This window comes from Thamnophis sirtalis, unplaced genomic scaffold, assembly GCF_051295495.1.
Source record: "Thamnophis sirtalis isolate CommonGarterSnake01/CBP01778 unplaced genomic scaffold, rThaSir2_p1.2 scaffold_6, whole genome shotgun sequence".
NCBI lineage: Eukaryota > Metazoa > Chordata > Lepidosauria > Squamata > Natricidae > Thamnophis > Thamnophis sirtalis.
The window spans coordinates 104,873,675-104,891,746 of record NW_028261386.1 but is presented as its reverse complement, the minus strand read 5'-3'; the positions used below and the strand labels follow the sequence as shown (position 1 = coordinate 104,891,746).

Here is an 18,072-nt window from a genome sequence, read left to right as displayed (position 1 = left end):
ACTCACCGCCTGCAACGCTCCAGCTGCTTGGCGGAGCATCGCACAGGCGCCGTATGCTGCGTGTGTGTGCGCAGATGGCCCGTTTCCTTCAAATACAGGTAAGGAACGAGGGCGGCGGGTGGGCCCTCCAAAGCACCGTTCCGGTACAGTGGCTGCTGTGTCTGGCAGGCACCAGTACGCGCGTACCAGGGCATACTGCCTGCAACCCACCTCTCTCTCTCTCTCTCTCTCTCTCTCTCTCTCTCTCTCTCTCTCTCTCTCTCTCTCTCTCTCTCTCTCTCTCTCTCTCTCTCTCTCTCTCTCTCTCTCTCACGCACACACACAAACACACACACACACACAGAGTCAAGATTATATGACAGCAGATTAGGAAGGTATACCATAATGAAACAAACAAAATGTAAAAAAGTTATGATATGTATGTTACTTACCAAGCATATTTACATTACAAACTATCTTTACAATCCCAAAGGCATGTCATAACTTTTGAGCATCCCTAAAGTTTGGAAATTGAAAGTTGAACATTTTCATTCATCCTAAACTGTATGTTCTAAAAGAAAAGAGCAGGAAGGCTACTTATGTCTAAATAATATATTGGAAGCCTGACTATCACTTCGGTACTATGTTCAGGTAGTCCTCAATGTGCAACTACAATTGAGCCCAAAAATTTATGTTGCTAAGTGAGAAATTTGTTAAGCGAGTTTTGTTTCATTTTAATCATTTTTCTTGCCATGATTGTTAAGTGAATCACTGAAGTTCTTAAATTAGTAACACGGTTAAGTGAATCTAGCTTCCCCATTGACTTTGCTTGTCAGAAGATCGCAAAACGGGATATGTGACTCCAAGACTCATTAACCCCCTCTTCTTCTGCATCTGTTGTAGAGAATAAACTATCATATTAAATGGTTGTCCATGAGATCTAACTGATATTCTTTGACCATTGACTAAATTGACAAACGTTGTCTCAATTATGTCTTGCTATGACTTGAGTATGTTATTATCAAATAATTGCATTATCAAATAGAAGTGTTATAAGATGAAATTCAAATGTGCACAATTTATGTAACTGAATCCCCAAACATGCTTTGATTTTGTTTAGATAAAAATAGTTTATGGTCATGTCTACAGTACAGGACTCACTCTCTGATTCCATCACACTCAATTTATTCACTTTAAATGCCAGCAACACTCAATATAAGATCACTGAGTTGATTGGCTGGTACTCATATTTTAAGTCTGGCCAATCACCTTAAGATGTAACTGGAAGTGTATATAGCCTTCTCTACTTCCTCACTTTTTATTTGCTCCTCTCTCTTATAAAATAGAGATAGTTCAAAGCTTTTGCAATCAATGTCATGGGTGTCTTAAAAGGCATACATATTATAGTCAGTTGATAAGGTAACTAGTAGATTAAGCCTTCCTTCCTTCCTGAGGGAAATGCATATCAGATGTCTGTGCAGTAGAAATAGCTGACTTTTATATTTATAAATCAGCTAGCTTTATGTGACCTGGGGGAATCAAATGTTCAGACACAGTAAAGGAATCATATTTTAATGTGTGAATGTTAATATATTTGGCATTTATACAGGGTTGGGATTCATGTACTACATTGTAGGGAACTGATAACAGAAATGATATGGTGGTAGCTATCTATGATAATGATTGAAAACTGGTTACATATATTCCATGCATGCCACAACATGTCTTCATGACATGCACATATTTCTTCACCATCCAATTGGATGGTGCACATTTTTATCTTTAAATTTTATTTATATCGAGAGAGACGGAAGTGGTTTGCTTGGAGTTTCTAATTGCTTTTGAATTTTCTGCAGTAGTTTCTGATTGGCAGGAGAACATGCAAATACTGACATATATTTTATGCTGCTTATATAATTCAGGGGAACTCAGATCTTTAGATTTTCAGGACTGCCGGAATTCAACTGCCAGAATTCTTTGCTGCCGCCTAGTGGTTGTCCAGATTTTGCAGACAGACCTCATAAAGTAGTAACTGCAAAGTGATTGTAAAATACAGTTCTGTATGACTGAGCTTCCATATTTCAAATAAAATTCCAGTTATAAGAATATTCTTCTGATATTCGACTTGCTTTTTATCTGGATTTACTGTATGCAGTGGTGGAAGAGTTCTGAAGTGCTATTTGAAAGCCTTGTTCATAAATCTGGACATTTGAGGAATGTCTGCAGCTAATAGGTCAATGATGACATCAGGATTTCTTGTATGAGCTCACAGGCTCAAAACTGAAATAAGCATAGTCAGAAAGAATGCTTGGTCGGCCTGCAAGTATAATAGTTCTTAACTTTGATTGTTAGACCTGCTCCTGTTCCCCTGATTGACGATGGCATCCTACTTCTCTGGGAAAAATCCAAGGGCTACATTCTCATGTACATCTTTGACGGCACCATTGGAAGTAAAACCAAAGGTGCTCCAGAGGAATAAGTTTGCGAATAAGCCTAGTGAATAGATAGGAAGTTTTAGTTATCAGACAATGTGTTTCTCAGGATATAACCTCATGGTGCAGTCCTGCACTGAACCTTTCATAGACAGTCAACATATGTAAATTATCCATGCTCTAATAAGAGGGTAAATTTGAAAGATAGGGATTGGATGGAAATGAGAGGAGGGCTTTCCCCTTTTGACTCTAGGAGGCAGTACTCATCTCCATTTCTTAGCTGAGGGGGGCCAGCTGAAGACATTTGTTGTCTGAAGACATTCCCGTGGTCATGTGGCCAGCATGACTATGCCAAGGAGCACCAAATGCTTTTATCTTCCAATCAATGTGGTACTTTTTTAATCTACTCATTATTTATCTATTTATCTACTCACATTTGCATGCTTTCTAACTTCTATATCAGCAGGAGCAAGTAATGGGAGCTGACCCCATTGCACAGTGCTTGGGTCTCAAACCCAGGGTGTTAGTTTTCCAGCTGACAAGCTCGGTGTCTTTAACCACTGAGCCATCATGCTGCTGCCGCCCTCACAAGAGATAGTAAGCCATATTATTTGATTTTGGCTTATAATTTCCAGCTAATTATAGTTCCTAAATTACACATGGTTCCTAAACTATCCTGGCAATGCCTAAACTATCCTGGCAATAATGTTTGTGGAAAATAATTTCCATTAATCTTGATGAGCCTTCTGCCTCAAGTAACGATTTTACTCATAAGGCTGAAAGAATGGTTTTTTCTATAGAAGTAGTACTTAGGAACTTTTATACACTTAGAAACTATATATACTTAGTATATATAGTATTTGGTCATTTCTTTATTGTTTCACTACAAATAAAAATAACAACACCCACCCACCTCTTGGCCTCTTTTATAGGTTTCCAGAAAAGCTAAATTATCCTTTCAAGGGATAAATCCCCCCCCCCCAACCAGGTTTGTTCTACTCCATGATACAAACAAAAGAATAAACACAATCAGTTGATTTATAAGCAATTTCCAATTAATTCTCTCTTAATGATAAAAACCCCTCTTGCTGTTTATTAAAGTTTTCCCCACAGCAATACATATCTCTTTAATTAAGATCAGCAATGAACTAATGCTTTCCTTATTCCCTGTTGCTTTCAATTAGTCATTCATTGATCATTATCCCGAAGACACATGACAATTTACAGAAGAAGAACAAACATTGGATAGATTCCTTAGAAATTATGCTTCAGGAGATATAATGGGGAAAGAGGTAATAGGGAAGGTATTGCAAGGAAAAACTACTTGCTTCATACAGTACTAAGACAAAACTATAGCAGCATTTAATAACACTGTAGAGTTTACTCAATGAGACATGCCTTGATTTTATAGAAAAGCGAGCTTCTCTCAACTGATCCCTTTTTTTGAATTGGGAGTCACTGGCATGAAGGATGGTAAAGGATGACATGTTTTACATGGTAATAATGCTGTCCGTTCTGAAGCGCCAATCAACATTATCCTGGGAATTTCTCATGTTTGACTGCAGAAATGTGCTGTCCTTACAAATAGGAGGCTGTATATTTAGTCCCCTTTCATAATGAGGAAATATTTCAAAATATTTCTTTTTTTAATCTTTATGTATTTATTGAATTTATTTGCCACCCATCTTGTAATGATCTAACTCTGGATGGCTTCCAGCATTAAATCATTAAAACCCTAACAAATAATGCATCCTTTATTTTCTGTTGGACAATTCAGACATTTGAAGTTCAGATAATAAACCTCTTTCCTTACTGCTGTTGAAGCTGCATTCAACAACGGACAAAGGTCACAGAGTAAGCAGAATCACAGATATGATCCTTCCCTTTGCTCAGTTACTATGAGCAAAGTGGCTATGTTGCCATGACTTACTGATGGCAAAAGAGCCAATCACATTTTTATCTATTATGTGGTGCAAACCTAGCCTGAATGATCATTGTTCAGTGACTTGTACAAGTAATCATGCTGAGTAAACTTGATTAAGTTAATCCTGAGTAAGCATACTAAAAGAACACAGCTAAAAAGAAAAAAAGACACTTGTATCATGGCATATTTCTTTCCCGGCTTCTGCAAAGTTCTTTTCATCTGTTTTGCAGGATGTTTTTTTTAAAATGCTTTTTAAAAAAATAAAAGAACAAAGGGAAAAAACCTGCTCTTCAGGTATTAGAACATCAATAGCCTACTTGCAGATTGGGAGAAAACTGGTCTGGTTGAGACCTCTTTGGGAAGAATGTGATGGATAATCTGGATCTTCCTTACTCCCCATCTAAAGGAGTTGCTAGTCTTGTTTCCAAGGAGATCTGTCTCTCATTTTTACTCTACACTTATTTGTGTACTCAAGGGTTGCAAGAAAGATGCTCATGGCTGTTTTTTTTCCTAAGAAACTTTGTAAAAAGGTGTGGTAGAAGCAAAAATACTGAAATAAAGCAATGGAGAAATGATTGGTGACAATGGCAGAATTTGCTGAGGTCGCAAAGCGGACATGTTTGATAAGACAAAGGCCAAATGTGCTGGAAACCCTTGATTAGAGAAAGGACAAATGTCAGTGACTGGAAATGGTTTACAGACCTTTTGCTGAAAATGGGGAAAAAACCATGAGCTTGTGATTTATAGGTTTGATGGTTAGAAAGGCTAGGCAATAAGGGAGAAATCAAGGGTCCTAGGTGCTCTCCGACCTTGGTTGTTTTCTTGCAGATGTTTCATTACCTAAACTAGGTAACATCATCAGTGCTAATACGGAGGTTTGCTATCAATTTATATTCCAGTGGCTCGCCTTGTCAGTGTTGGTGGGTGAGGTCTTGATGGTTTTTGGTTGGGCTGTTTACTGTTAGGTTTTTGGCAGTTCCTTACTCGGGCTATTGTTTACTTCTTGATTGTTGATCTGATGTTGATTGTTCATGTTAATCTATACTTATCAGGGTGTTGATTGTTGTGGGGAGATGTGTTGATCTTTTTGTTCCTATATTTGGCTTGTTGATCATCTTTTTTATATGGTATGTAGATGTAGTTTATGTCTATGTGTCTATTGATGGCTGATTTGTCTGAATTCCAGACTTTCAGGAATTTTCTAGCATTTTTGGACTTGGTTTGGTCCAGGATGATCATGGTTTCCCAGTTGAAACTATGTGTCAGGCCTGTAGTTATGTTCCTTTTAGGATCTTTGGCCTGCCACACTCTATTATTTCATTATGTTGTTTCATTACTGTAGTAGTTGGGAGGAGAGAATAGAAAGGAGTAGAATTGTGGAATGTGTTGTTGTCATTCTTTTTTAGAAGCCAAAGTCATCTTTTGTCTCAGCACCTCTGCACCTGATCGGAAGCAGCTGGGTGGAGATACCAGTGTGGGCGAAGAAGATTGATGGATTTATGGGTGTGGGGATAAAATCATGAACTTTCAACTGGGTGGAATCCCAGGAAGTTCAGAATTGGGATTCCACAGATGTGCTAAGATGTCTGACTTATTAAATTGGAACTTTAAGGATTGTTTTGCCTTGGACTCTGATTTAATTCTGCATGCTACTTGGAACGCTGACACTATGGTTAAATCAGGTTTTGAAATTAGAGTTCCCATCATATCTTCCGATTATTACTTAAGTGTTCATGAATGCATTCTGCTAATCTTCTGCCCGTTTGTCCTACATAGTGACTGTTGCAGTCTTTATACTATACTGTCTTCAAATTACAACCATTCATTTAGTGACCAAAGTTACAATAACACTGAAAAAAGTGACTTATGACTGTTTTTCACACCTACAACCTTTGCAGCATCCCCATAGACACATGATCAAAATTTAGACATTTGGCAACTGACTTATATTTGTAGTCAGTGTCCCGGGGTCATGTGATTACCTTTTGTGACCTTCTGAAAACCAAGTAATGGGGAAGCCAGATTCACTTAACAACCTTGTTACTACCTTAACAACTGTAGTGATTCACTTAACTGTGGCAAGAAAGGTTGTAAAATGGGGCAAACTTCCATTTTAACAACTGTTTTGTTTACAATTTTGGACTCATTTGTACTTGTAAGTTGAGGACATGTATGTTGTAGAGGACTCCAATTTTTCTTCTGGGGCTGCTGGGTCTTTTGGTTTACTTAGGATGTTTTAGATGGCTTCCGTTTGTTTGTGTGCCGTGATGATGCCATTTGGTTGTAGTAGCCTGTTGGTGTTTTATGGCGTATTTTTGATGTATGGCAGTGCTACTCTTTATACAATTTGTCTTGGTTTTTGCTATATTGAGTTGAATAGGTAGGAACTTTCTGTTGAAGTTGTGTGGATATGCATTTCGTTGGAAAATGTTGTATAGATGATCTGTTTCCCCCACTCCCCCACTGTTCAGGGTTGCTGTAGTGTATATGTGCTCATGAGTTCTTACACAAGTGAAAGAAAAAGGTTATGTAAATCTACTGGTAAATACTGTGATGAAGGCTACATTCACTACAGGGACAGTTCTTTTATTTCCATGTATGAATGCATAACTACTAATCTCATATGCCACACATGAAATATTTAAATCATCATTTCATCCATTTGCTTTCTGAAACAATTCCATCCATTACTCCTTCTTTGCCCCATATGTCACAGAATTTCCTCCCACCCACTTTATCATCTTTCCATCTTTCTTTAAAAATTTTTTTTATTAAAAAACATGTAAAATACACATACACAAAACCTAGGCGTACACCACATTTACACAATACAATGCGAACAGGAGCTTCCATCGTTCCACCTTTCAAAAGACACTTTTTCAATTGAATATTTGTCATAGTAGTATTCACCAAAACATATTCTACTACTATCATGCACATCTCTTTAAAAGTCCAACTAAGTTGAATGTGACTGGCTTTAGGAAAATATGTGCAAGATTTAAGCTACCTCTCCCTGCAGCATTATAAACTAGTGTGCGTGAGAGCAAAAGGAAAAAAAAATAGATCAAGAAGAAGAAAGTTATAAGGAAACAAAGCTCAAATTATTGTAAGCCATCTTGGGACACTATAAACTTTGAGTAAAAAGGAAAGAGAACACATCCTTGATGTCATTCATGCCACAGAATCCATCTACCCAACATCCACATCCACATAATAATGTCTGTAGAAATGAATCTGAGCACAAAAACATATGCAGGCCTTTGCAGGAGCTAAAACCATACAGCTTGGAGTTCTTTTGCAGAGACACACAAAGCCCTTTCCCTGTAGACTGTTATGGTGTAAACACAGACATCCAGAAGAATGGCTAGGTGACCCTTGGGAGATTCCCTGCTCTGTTCCACACTCCCACCCCTGGATTATAATATAATTGGGTAAAAAATAGGGAGAGAATACTAACAAATTATTCTAGGGACAGAGGAGAAATTGCTGAGTGGAAGAGAAACATAATTATCTTAAGAACCAACATTTTGTTCTTCAAATTTCTATGTTAAAAGGATTTACACTTTGCTGTATCTACTCCATTCTGTTTGTAGTCTTCTCTAACAATGGGTGATTATGCTTCCCCCCCACGCTCTCATTCATAAATATTCCCATAGCTTCCTTGCTTTTAGTATTTGTTTCTCTTCCCATGAAAGGTTGATGCAGATTATATATATATATATATATATATATATATATATATATATATATATATATATATATATATATATATATATACACACACACACGCATGCACGCACGCACGTACGTATGTATGGATGCATATAAAATATTTGGAGTCCTTCCTTCTGGAAACACCTTTGTTGCCAAGTCTAAGGTGAGACTACAGAGCATGACAAGATGCGGTTTCAATATTGCACATGAAATAAACTGAGCACCCTGCATTATCAGATGGAGGCATCATAAGCACTTTCATTGCACCCATTTCCTCCTGATGTGACAGTGTGGTCTTGTGCAAATGGAAACTTTGTTTGAATCCACTGTTGCAGCAGGAAGAAGACCGGAATTGACTTTCAGCAGTAGGAAGGTGGGTTCTGCCCAATGGGAAAAAAAAGCCAATGACATGAGTGCCTGATAAGCATGAGGTTTAATTTGCTTCCTGTGCAAAACTGAAAGCTACATTTGATGATGGTTTCTGATGATCTTATAAGTTATAGGCTGTTTGCTTTAATTGTCCCAAGACACTGCACTACAATTAATTTGGGGGTCTGAGATATTTCTTGAAGAAAAATCATCTCCCAGGTTGTCTTAAAACCAATCATGTCTTGCTAATGATTATTATTGAGTGTCTCCAAGCATGATGATAATAGGGGAGTGCTGGAGTGTTGAGATGTGCAAAGATGTTTTAAAATTCAAAACACTTTTGAGCTTGGAACGGGCTATTCTGTCAAATAGACTATTTCAGATTTGAAAGAATATTCAGAACTAAAGGGAAATGAATCTAAATCTATGTCACTCACCTGGTAACTAAAGGCTGGTGGGAAGCTAGAAGCTATGCACTGGACTTTCAGAAAAAGTTTAATAGCAAGAATAAAAACCAGGCCCATCTTTAATTTAGAGAAAAAGCAGTTCTTGGTTGGTTGCTTCCTCTTCCATGCCAGAAAGATCACTCAGTCTCCCCTCTGGCACACAAAGACACTAGCCAGTTGCTATGGGAACCGATACAGACTTAGTCCCCCTATCCTCATTTGGCACCTCCCCAGAATCACCAGTCCTACCATGCACCTCGGTTGGAGGTGGAGAATCCCCCCTCCCTTCTTGTTGAATGATGACCTGAGCTGGAGATCATTATGGTGGACAGAATCTTCTTGGTCCTGGGCTCACTTACTATTGATATATTACAGGTATGAAGCTTGTGTGAGAATTTTCAATGAAACTGCTTTGCAAGAGGTGGTCATCTATTGGTCATCTCTCACAACCTCTCTCAAGGTAAGGATTCCAGTAAACCAGGTATTCCAAATAATTCCTCCTGGCTCCATTACCCAAAGTACATTCCACTTCATATTCTTCTTCTTTGTTCACCAATATAGGAAGGAGAAGGGGAGGAACAGTTTTCAAAAGTAAGGAGCACAGGAGCTTCTCATAAACCAACAAGGCACAATGGAAGACCAGATGAATCTTAACAGAAGTAGACAATTGCAAACAAAAGGCCACAGGATTAATTTGCTAGGCAACTGGGAAGGAACCAATAATTTTTTGAGTCCAGCTTTTTAGATGAGCAGGAGAAAGTAAAAATGTAATGGAAAGCCACATCAAATCCCCCAAAACAATCTTGCCCGTGTGCATATGTGGTCTGCTTGTATGTAGCCTTTGCTAAATCTGGCCATTGAAAGGATTGGAGGCTCAAGGAAAACCTCAGTTGCTGACATCCTGAAAGGTAAGATGGGAGATGGAAGTGGTGGTAGCCATAGGCTGCCTGAAAGACAGACATGCCTATGGAGAAATGTATTAAGATGTGATATACAAATTTCACCAGAAGCAACAGTTCAACCCAATTGCCTTGGTGGTAATAGACCTAGCATTTCAAGTAACTGTTCTAGCAACTGGTTTTACCCTCTCTGTTAATAGACTTAGCAATTGTTCTAACAATTGGTTTATCTTCTCTCTTTTCCCATTAGAGGCCCATTAGAGGTTGGATCACAAATGAATTTGAATGTGTAATCGCTGGAATCAGGCTTTCCAAAACTGAATGTACTGTAAATTGAGAGCTGTAATCTGGGATTGCATAATAGACTAGGCCCCTGTATATAAAATGTACAAAAAATGTTGTGCCATCTCCTAGGCTGATGGAAAACTCTTGCTGGTAATAAAAATGAGCTATCTTAGGAAACAAATTGTCTACTGCAAAAAATGGTAGTATTTTTTAGTTAGCAGAAACGAGCCATAGTGGTGCAGTGGTTAGAATGCAGTATTGCAAGCTAACTCTGCCAACTGCCAGCAGTTCGATCCTGACCAGCTCAAGGTTGATTCAGCCTTCCATCCTTTTGAGGACAGTAAAATGAGGACCCAGATTGTTGGGGGAAACATGCTGATTCTGTAAACCACTTAGAGAAGGCTGTAAAGCACTGTGAAAGGCATACAAGTCTAAGTGTTATTGCTATTAAACTGTACATGCGAAAGATCAGCAATAAAACCCAATGAAACAGAATCCCGCACTCCCAATAGCTAAGGGAGGAGCTAAGGTAAGCTGACCAGACCTTCAGAAATGCTCTAAACTCAGCCACCAAATTTCTCTGACCGCTTTATGGGCAAACATTGTAGGTATTCAATTCATAATTAAAGCCACACTGTCACTGCTTTTCATGTTTTCAATAATTCCACTCTACATGATCAAATCACCTTAGCAGAACAACAGAATTGGAAGGCGACTATGGGAATCTTCTAATGCAACCCTCTGCTCAAGTAGATCACCCTATACCATTTCAGACAAATGGTGGTCCAACCTCTTTTTAAAAACCTCCAGTGATGCAACATCTTCTTCCTAATCCACCAGTTCTGTTCACTTGCCCAATACAATCAATTTGAAGAGCTCATCCACCATTCATTTCTACAGACATAGGTTTCTCTACTAATTGTATGGGCAGCTTATATTCTTGCACTGGGGACTCACATATGAACCTGGCTATTGCACCTGGGTCTATAGGAACAAGGAATTGAGTATGCACAAAAAAATGAAAGGGATAATAAAATATACTTGCCTGTTGTCAACTGCCAAAGCTCTTCTTAACTGTCTTGAGGTCAAACCTGCTGAACTCTTGAGAACGAGCCCTGCAAACATTTGAAAAGATGAGGCGCAGGCACTTAGCCACTGCTTGTTATGTGGCCTGCAGTTCCACAAGTGTGGCACTTAGTAACTGAGGCCTATACCTTCGTGACCCGTCAAAAGCGCGTTCCACAAAAGCGCGGTCGACGAAATCGCGTATGTGACGTCATCACAACGCGACGAAAAAGATCGAAAAATAAAAATAAAAATTAAATTACAGCAAGCCGATTCACATAAAGGTAAGGGTTAGGTTAAGGGTTAGGGTTAGGTTAAGGGTTAGGGTTAGGTTTTTCGTTACGTTAAGGGTTAGGTTTAGGGTTAGGTTTACGGTTAGGTTAAGGGTTAGGTTTGGGGGGGTTAGGGGAAGGTTTTAGCTTTATTTTTACATTTTTCGATCTTTTTCAATCTTTTTTGTCGTGCTGTGATGATGTCACATACGCGCTTTCATCGACCGCGATTTTGTCGTCCGCGGTTTTGTGGTAGAACCCTATACCTTAAAGGGGCAAACCTTAACTCGGTGTCCTGGGGCTCCAATACAGAAATGCAAACCAAGACCTTTCTCCTTCTGCTTCTCTGTTATGGGTAGAATTGTACTGTTTCTTTTGCATGGATTGTCACTCACCTCCAAGGTTATGGGGAGGAAGAGGTGAATAGAGTCCATAAAAGCTTTTCCCCTTTTCTCCCCCGTGCCTTGTCTCCTCCATTCACCCATGAATTAACACACAATTTTGGAACAATTTCTCCAAATTCTCTTGTGTGCTTGTTCCATTAATTCATTCCTCAATTCACCTGGGAACTGATCAATCAGAGTCAGATCACTCCATCACATATCCCTAACATTTGATTGCAAATCTGACACACTCTCTCAAACTCTGTTGCCTTGTTTCAGCTTGCAAATCTCTCCATTTCCTGTTGCTGTCCTGAATTATTAAATGCAGCTATATGTTTTTGCATGCAGCTCTCATACTTATCCAGCAACGGATCCATGCCTTCAATGACACTCAGAACAAAAGCTGGAATGATCTGTAAAAAATTATGTTTGCTGACATTCTGTAAACAATTTACAATGAGTTGTGAAAGTCAGAAACTGGTTCTGGGTTCTTCCAACTTCTCCAGAAATCTCTTGTGAGAGTGAAAAAATACCCTTGGGCTCCAGCTATTAAGCCACTCCTGGCTGAGCAGCAAGCTGTGTCGCAATTGCAGAATTATTTGTACTGTTACCCACTTGCTGTTGAAGTTGTTACAATGTTTTAGCAGGTTCTACTGCAACCTTGAGTTCCTCAAAGATAAACTGCCATCTCCATAATCAAAGAGAAGGCCTGGTGTTTCTCTGAATAAAGAATAGGAAGCTTTCAAAACTGATACTAGCTCTTTGACGTAGGCCAGGAAGCAGACACCACAGAACTACTGGAACTCTTCCCTACTGTTGGAGGGTATAACAACAGACTCATGAAAGCCTTACTAAGTTTCCTTCTCCATCCTCTTATTCTAAAAAGAATCAACGTGGGGTTATTTTGAGTTTCTCATCCTTTCCTCCTTTCCAAGTCTAAGCAGAGTTTACTATTTTTGCATGCCTTCAAGGTTAGCTCTGTATTCCCACACAAAGTGCAGTTAAAAGTTTCTTCTTGGATTTTCTTAAGCAAGGTTTGGCATCAAAGTCTCAGCAGGACTGTTTTCCTTCGCCGGATTTAACCTCTCTGGTTCACTTACCCTGGTGAATTTGTCTTGGGTTTCTACTTCTGTGAAACGAGCGAGCTTGAGGCTCATAAGTGTTCCCTCTAAGGCAGTGGTTCCCAAACTTGGCAACTTTAAGACTTGTGGACTTCAACTCCCAGAATTCTCCAGCCAGCAGAGCAGAACTGGCTGGAGAATTCTGGGAGTTGAAGTCCACAAGTCTTAAAGTTGCCAAGTTTGGGAACCACTGCTCTAAGGAACAGCCTCCTGCTGGAAATTAAATCGGCTCCCACATTACTGACCTTTTTAAAGCTTCAAAAACCTGAATTGTTTCACATTGCCTCCGGGGGATGGGAAGATACCTTTGGTTTATGTTGTTATTATTCCTTGATTTATTTTGATCTTATAGTATGAATATTTTATTATATATTATATTATTTTTATTAAACAATATGTGATACTATATTGTTTATTGCTATGTGGTCTGAATGCAGTGGCAGGTAAATATCTAATAAACAAATAATAATAATTCCATTTGTCCAACAGAGTTTACATACCCAAGTGATTATCTGACTTTTAATACCACCGACAAAATGCACAGTATGATCACATTGGAAATTATGGCAATTATGCTGTAGTTATATGCTGACATTAATTCACAATAGATTGTCCCATTTTCTCTGAAAATGGTCAACAACCAAAGAAAAATGCTACCTTTGTCACCATTAAAAATGGTTTAATAGGCAAAAAAAAGGAGATCTTACAGAGAAAACAGAGCTAGAAATTGTATACTGATCTACGGTATGTGAAATAGCGCAGCACTACATATATGTTGAGAACCGGTTTGGTATAATAGTTAAGGCACCAGGAGGACTGTGAATTTTAGTCCAGTTTTGTGTTTATGCACAAAACCAGCTGGGACACCTTGGGCCAGCCACTCTCTCTCAGCCCTAGGAAGAAGGCAAGGACAAACTACTTCCAAAATCTTGCGAAGAAAACTGTAGGGACTTGTCCAGACAGCCATCAGCAATCAAGATTGGCTCAAAGACACAGACATATTTATATGTCTTATTGAAGAACTGTCCTTTGCTAAGGCTAAGGCTAAGGCTAAGAATACTATTTTGTCAGGAATCAAAGTTTTAACATTTAATGGAAAGCTAGCGCTTAGAAATCATATGAAATGGACATACATGGCTTCAATTTCATCACAAAGTGGATTGCAAGTATTTTCAGTTGCTTTTAAGGGTGGTTCAGACAATGTCTTCCATTTCACACTTTTGTTTCCCCTCCATATTTTCCTTATACAACATCAACAACAAAGATTTGAGCAAGGCAAAACAAAATAAATGGACAATGCATTTTGATTTATTTGTCAACCTTCAGGGTATATTAAATCTCTTCCCTTAAGGCAGGGCTGTCAAACTTGGATGTGTCACGTGCTGGCCACGCCCATACTTGGTTTAGTGAACGAGGGAAAAGTCGCAATATGTCACGTGACGGTGTTGTGACAACGCAAGTTCGATACCCCTGCCTTAAGGCATCTCTAAGAACTACGTGGGTGACATATTTGACTAGAATAGAAAATCTTTTTATTCTTCCATTTTAAGAATTTGAGGATTTGTATCCTCAGACTATGAAATAACCACTGGTTTCTTCTACTTAATGCAACATTTAGAAATTACAGCAATAAAGTAGCATATTTATCTAAAGTGGATGCACCTATTCTTCCACAAAGGCTACAATAGATATACATTTTTCTTGCACCAGTATCTTAGCAACAAGACAAAGGCATCTATGAAACTGTTTTTAAGGTCTTTGTCTACAATTGAGTATGCAAAGGCAAATTCTGAAGACAACAATTTAATAATACCCATTACTTGCAAATAAATAATGTGAGTTTTATGAATAAAAACCCCATAGTTTCTTTTTCCATAAGAAAAAAAATCAGTCATAAATGATGAATGTGTATGTATGTGTGTGTGTATATATATATATAATAAAAATAATAATATATACCATAACATCACAGAAATTCTGAGAGAGAAAAAATATATCTTTCTTTTCTGCCAAAAAGGTAACAATGGAAGAATACATGAAAGCATTTGTTTTTTCAAAATGAAGGCTGATTGATAGCAGTGTTGTCAAATGGAGACCTTTCTTTGCATTTTTGAAGATCCAGTGACCCCTAGTGATATTCTGGAAGGCCAACTGATGCCTGATGCAATGCTTGAGAACCACTGATTTGCATGACTGCTTCTACGAATACTTCCTTATCTTTCTTTATCATTGGTTTGCTATATTTGGGAAGGAATTTCCAGATTAATTGTTGTGCACAGCTAATTGTTGTTCTCTTACACAGAATTCTACCCAATGCCCCCCGTCCATCTCATGATACATACATACTAATATTAAAGATGTAATTCCGGAATAATAGCAGAGAAAACAACATTCGAACATCCTCTAAAGTTGGGATCCAGACAAGTCACACCAGTGCCTAGGAATAACCATGCCCAATAGCCAAATAACCAAAGATATTCCTCCTCTACCACAAACTCTACCTCTGCCTATAATTTAAACAAATCAACGAAAATCCAAATGTAAAATGGTCTTTTTAATTACTAAATTAAGACAGTTAAACATTTAAAAAACAAACTTGCAAATAAAACAATAACAAAATGTAATTAAGATCATAGCATTATTTAAAAAAAACCTTAAAAGAGAAGTAGAAAGGACTGGAGTTTTTGTTTCTTTTTGGTTAGAAAGAAAGAAGGGAAAGAATTTAAGGTTGATAGAGACAACTGAAGAAGTAATATTTTTGTGCATCCCACTGCTCTCGTTTCCCAGGAAAGAAGTGCGTAGTAATTCTACTGAAACACTTGCAGACATATTGAAAGTAATTTCATTAGCAGTACAGGACATTTAAAACATCTATATAAGGATGGAAAATGATACACAGAAAAGATATTCTAGCTGAGCTTGATGAATGAAAAAGCATCTCAATATGACTAAAAGGCTATGAGGTTGAGACTATTGCATGGGGTTACAATGTTTATTATTTCTTTAAAAAATCAGAAAATTCAGTTTACATATTTTGATACACAAAAGCACTTGCAGTTTCAACCTTCCGGTCCAGGCAGGGGTACTTTTCATTAATTAAGTCTGTTTTAATTCTGACCCAAAATCAAACGACACACTTGGCAAATGTTGTTGAAATGTTGTACATGAGTTTTGAAAGATCAAAACTTACAACAACCTATGGGTATATAGTAAAACCAAAAAGTGCAATCCAATTTAAAAAGTCATGCTGGGCAAAAGCCAAATATTCAGTCACCGGTTTTAGAATCATCACCAGTGTTCAATGTCCCCAGGGAAATCTTTCCGGGTGCTTCAGCATTATGGAATCCGTTTCTGAAATGAATTTCCTTTAGCTATAGCACCTGTGGACTATATATACAGGTATGTATATATTTTACATATTTCTATATATAAAAGAAACAAAACCAAACCCCCAAACACTGGTCCTGATTTTATTTTGTTAGAACATGAAAAAATGTAGACAAAAAGAGGCCACTTCTGGAAAATAATACTTTAGTTGAATCAGGAGAAAACTAGTTAAAATCACATAATTCTGCATTTTTTTTAAAAAAGGAAAGCACTAGGATAAATTATTGGCACTGAATTACTATTTACAGTGAACAAAGATTTTGCAGTTTACATAACATTAAAACAATGCAGTTTCAAAGTCTTTGATTAAGAAACCCACCCCCCCCATGTGTTCACCTTTCTGTTTGGAGAAGATATTCAGAATTTTAGGACACATAGTTTTAGAAGTTCTCATCTTCTGGCTTCAGTATATTTGGTGCTCTAAGATACTGCCTTGAACCATTCAACCTATGTCGATTGCAAATGGAACACCTGGTAACTGGTTTGCGCAGCCCACCCCAAATTACAGGTTATCACCTGGCTGGTACTGGGGTTCAGTTGCCGTAAAGTAGTCTTCCAGGAAACCCTGTAAGTACTCAAAAGTTGGGCGTTCTTCTGGGTCTTTTTTCCAGCAATGGATCATGAGCTCATGTAGAGAGATTGGGCAATCTTGAGGACATGGCATTCTGTATCCTCTTTCTACCTGTTCTAGGACTTCACGGTTATTCATACCTAGGAAATATAAACAATGTTGAAGAGATGTAAAGCATATAATCTGAACAGGGTTGCAATATACCTTTTATTTGAATTTGGATTATTTATTTGGAAAATGGATATTTTCCCAATGTTAATGAAAGTTTTATTGGACAGGCATCCCTATCAACCACTGCTATGTCATGTGTGCTCTATGTAATTGATCCTAAATTATCAGGGGCACTACAATTAAAATCCTTGGAGGTATTAAAAGAGGAGAGGGCAGTTCAAACATGGTTCCAGTATGGGCAATTACAGGCCAGGTGGAAAATAGATCAAAAAATTGGTTTTGTCCAAATTGAGGACAACTTATTTAAACAAATAAGAGATCAAAGTTTAATGCATATAAAGAGGATATATAATGTATTAATACAGATAGATTCGGAAATAGAGTTAGTTAAAGATTGTATGGTAAAGTGGGCTCAAAATATTGAAGAACCAATAATGTTGGTTACATGGGAAAAAATTTGGGTAAGAAATGTGAAATTTACACAAGCTTGAGAACCTGAGAGAAAATTTTTACAAGATGTTCTATAGATGGCATTTAGATCCTAAAAACCTGGCTTCTATGTATCCAAATTTACAACCCAAATGTTGGAGATGTGGTTCTCTCGATGCTACCTATTTCCATGTATGGTGGACTTGCCAAAAGGTTAAGGCATTTTGGATAAAAATATGGTGGATTATGCAAAATATCTTTAAAAGAAGGATAAAGTTTACCCCTCAGTTATTTTTGCTAGGTATAAGTACTGACTTTACAGCGGTAGAGACTAACTTGATCCTGCACTTAATAACGGCAGCAAGACTGTTGGTGGCACAATACTGGAAGAAGGAAGACCTGCCTACAACTCAAGAATGGACATTGAAAGTTACAAATTTAGCCGAGATGGCTAAAATATCGGCATATCTTAAAGATCACTCAAATGAGAGATATAAACGAGACTGGAAAAAATGGATTGACTATATACAAAATAAATACGTGACCAAGAAATTCCAGTTAGCCTATGCTTAAGATCAGGAATGATTCAAATTGTTTAAAGTTAGCTTAGCAAGAAGAAGCTAAG

The 18,072-nt window shown here is 37.9% G+C and overlaps 1 protein-coding gene and 1 long non-coding RNA gene across 11 annotated transcripts in view; one reads left to right on the top strand and one right to left on the bottom strand.

Moving 5' to 3' along the window:
- The window catches only part of LOC148045148 (uncharacterized), a 19,496-nt gene extending 1,424 nt beyond the window's left edge, over nt 1-18,072 (top strand). The window contains exons 2-4 of the long non-coding RNA XR_015697072.1: nt 9,240-9,324; nt 9,426-9,772; nt 17,749-18,072. This is a non-coding gene — a long non-coding RNA (uncharacterized LOC148045148). The remainder of the gene's footprint in view (nt 1-9,239; nt 9,325-9,425; nt 9,773-17,748) is intronic.
- FYN (FYN proto-oncogene, Src family tyrosine kinase) overlaps nt 15,425-18,072 on the bottom strand; it is a 126,667-nt gene continuing 124,019 nt past the window's right edge. For all 10 annotated transcript variants that reach the window (XM_087718634.1, XM_087718633.1, XM_087718635.1 and 7 more), the window contains one exon: nt 15,425-16,987. In XM_087718634.1, coding sequence (XP_087574760.1) covers nt 16,779-16,987 — 209 coding nt within the window. In that variant the 3' untranslated portion in view covers nt 15,425-16,778. The remainder of the gene's footprint in view (nt 16,988-18,072) is intronic.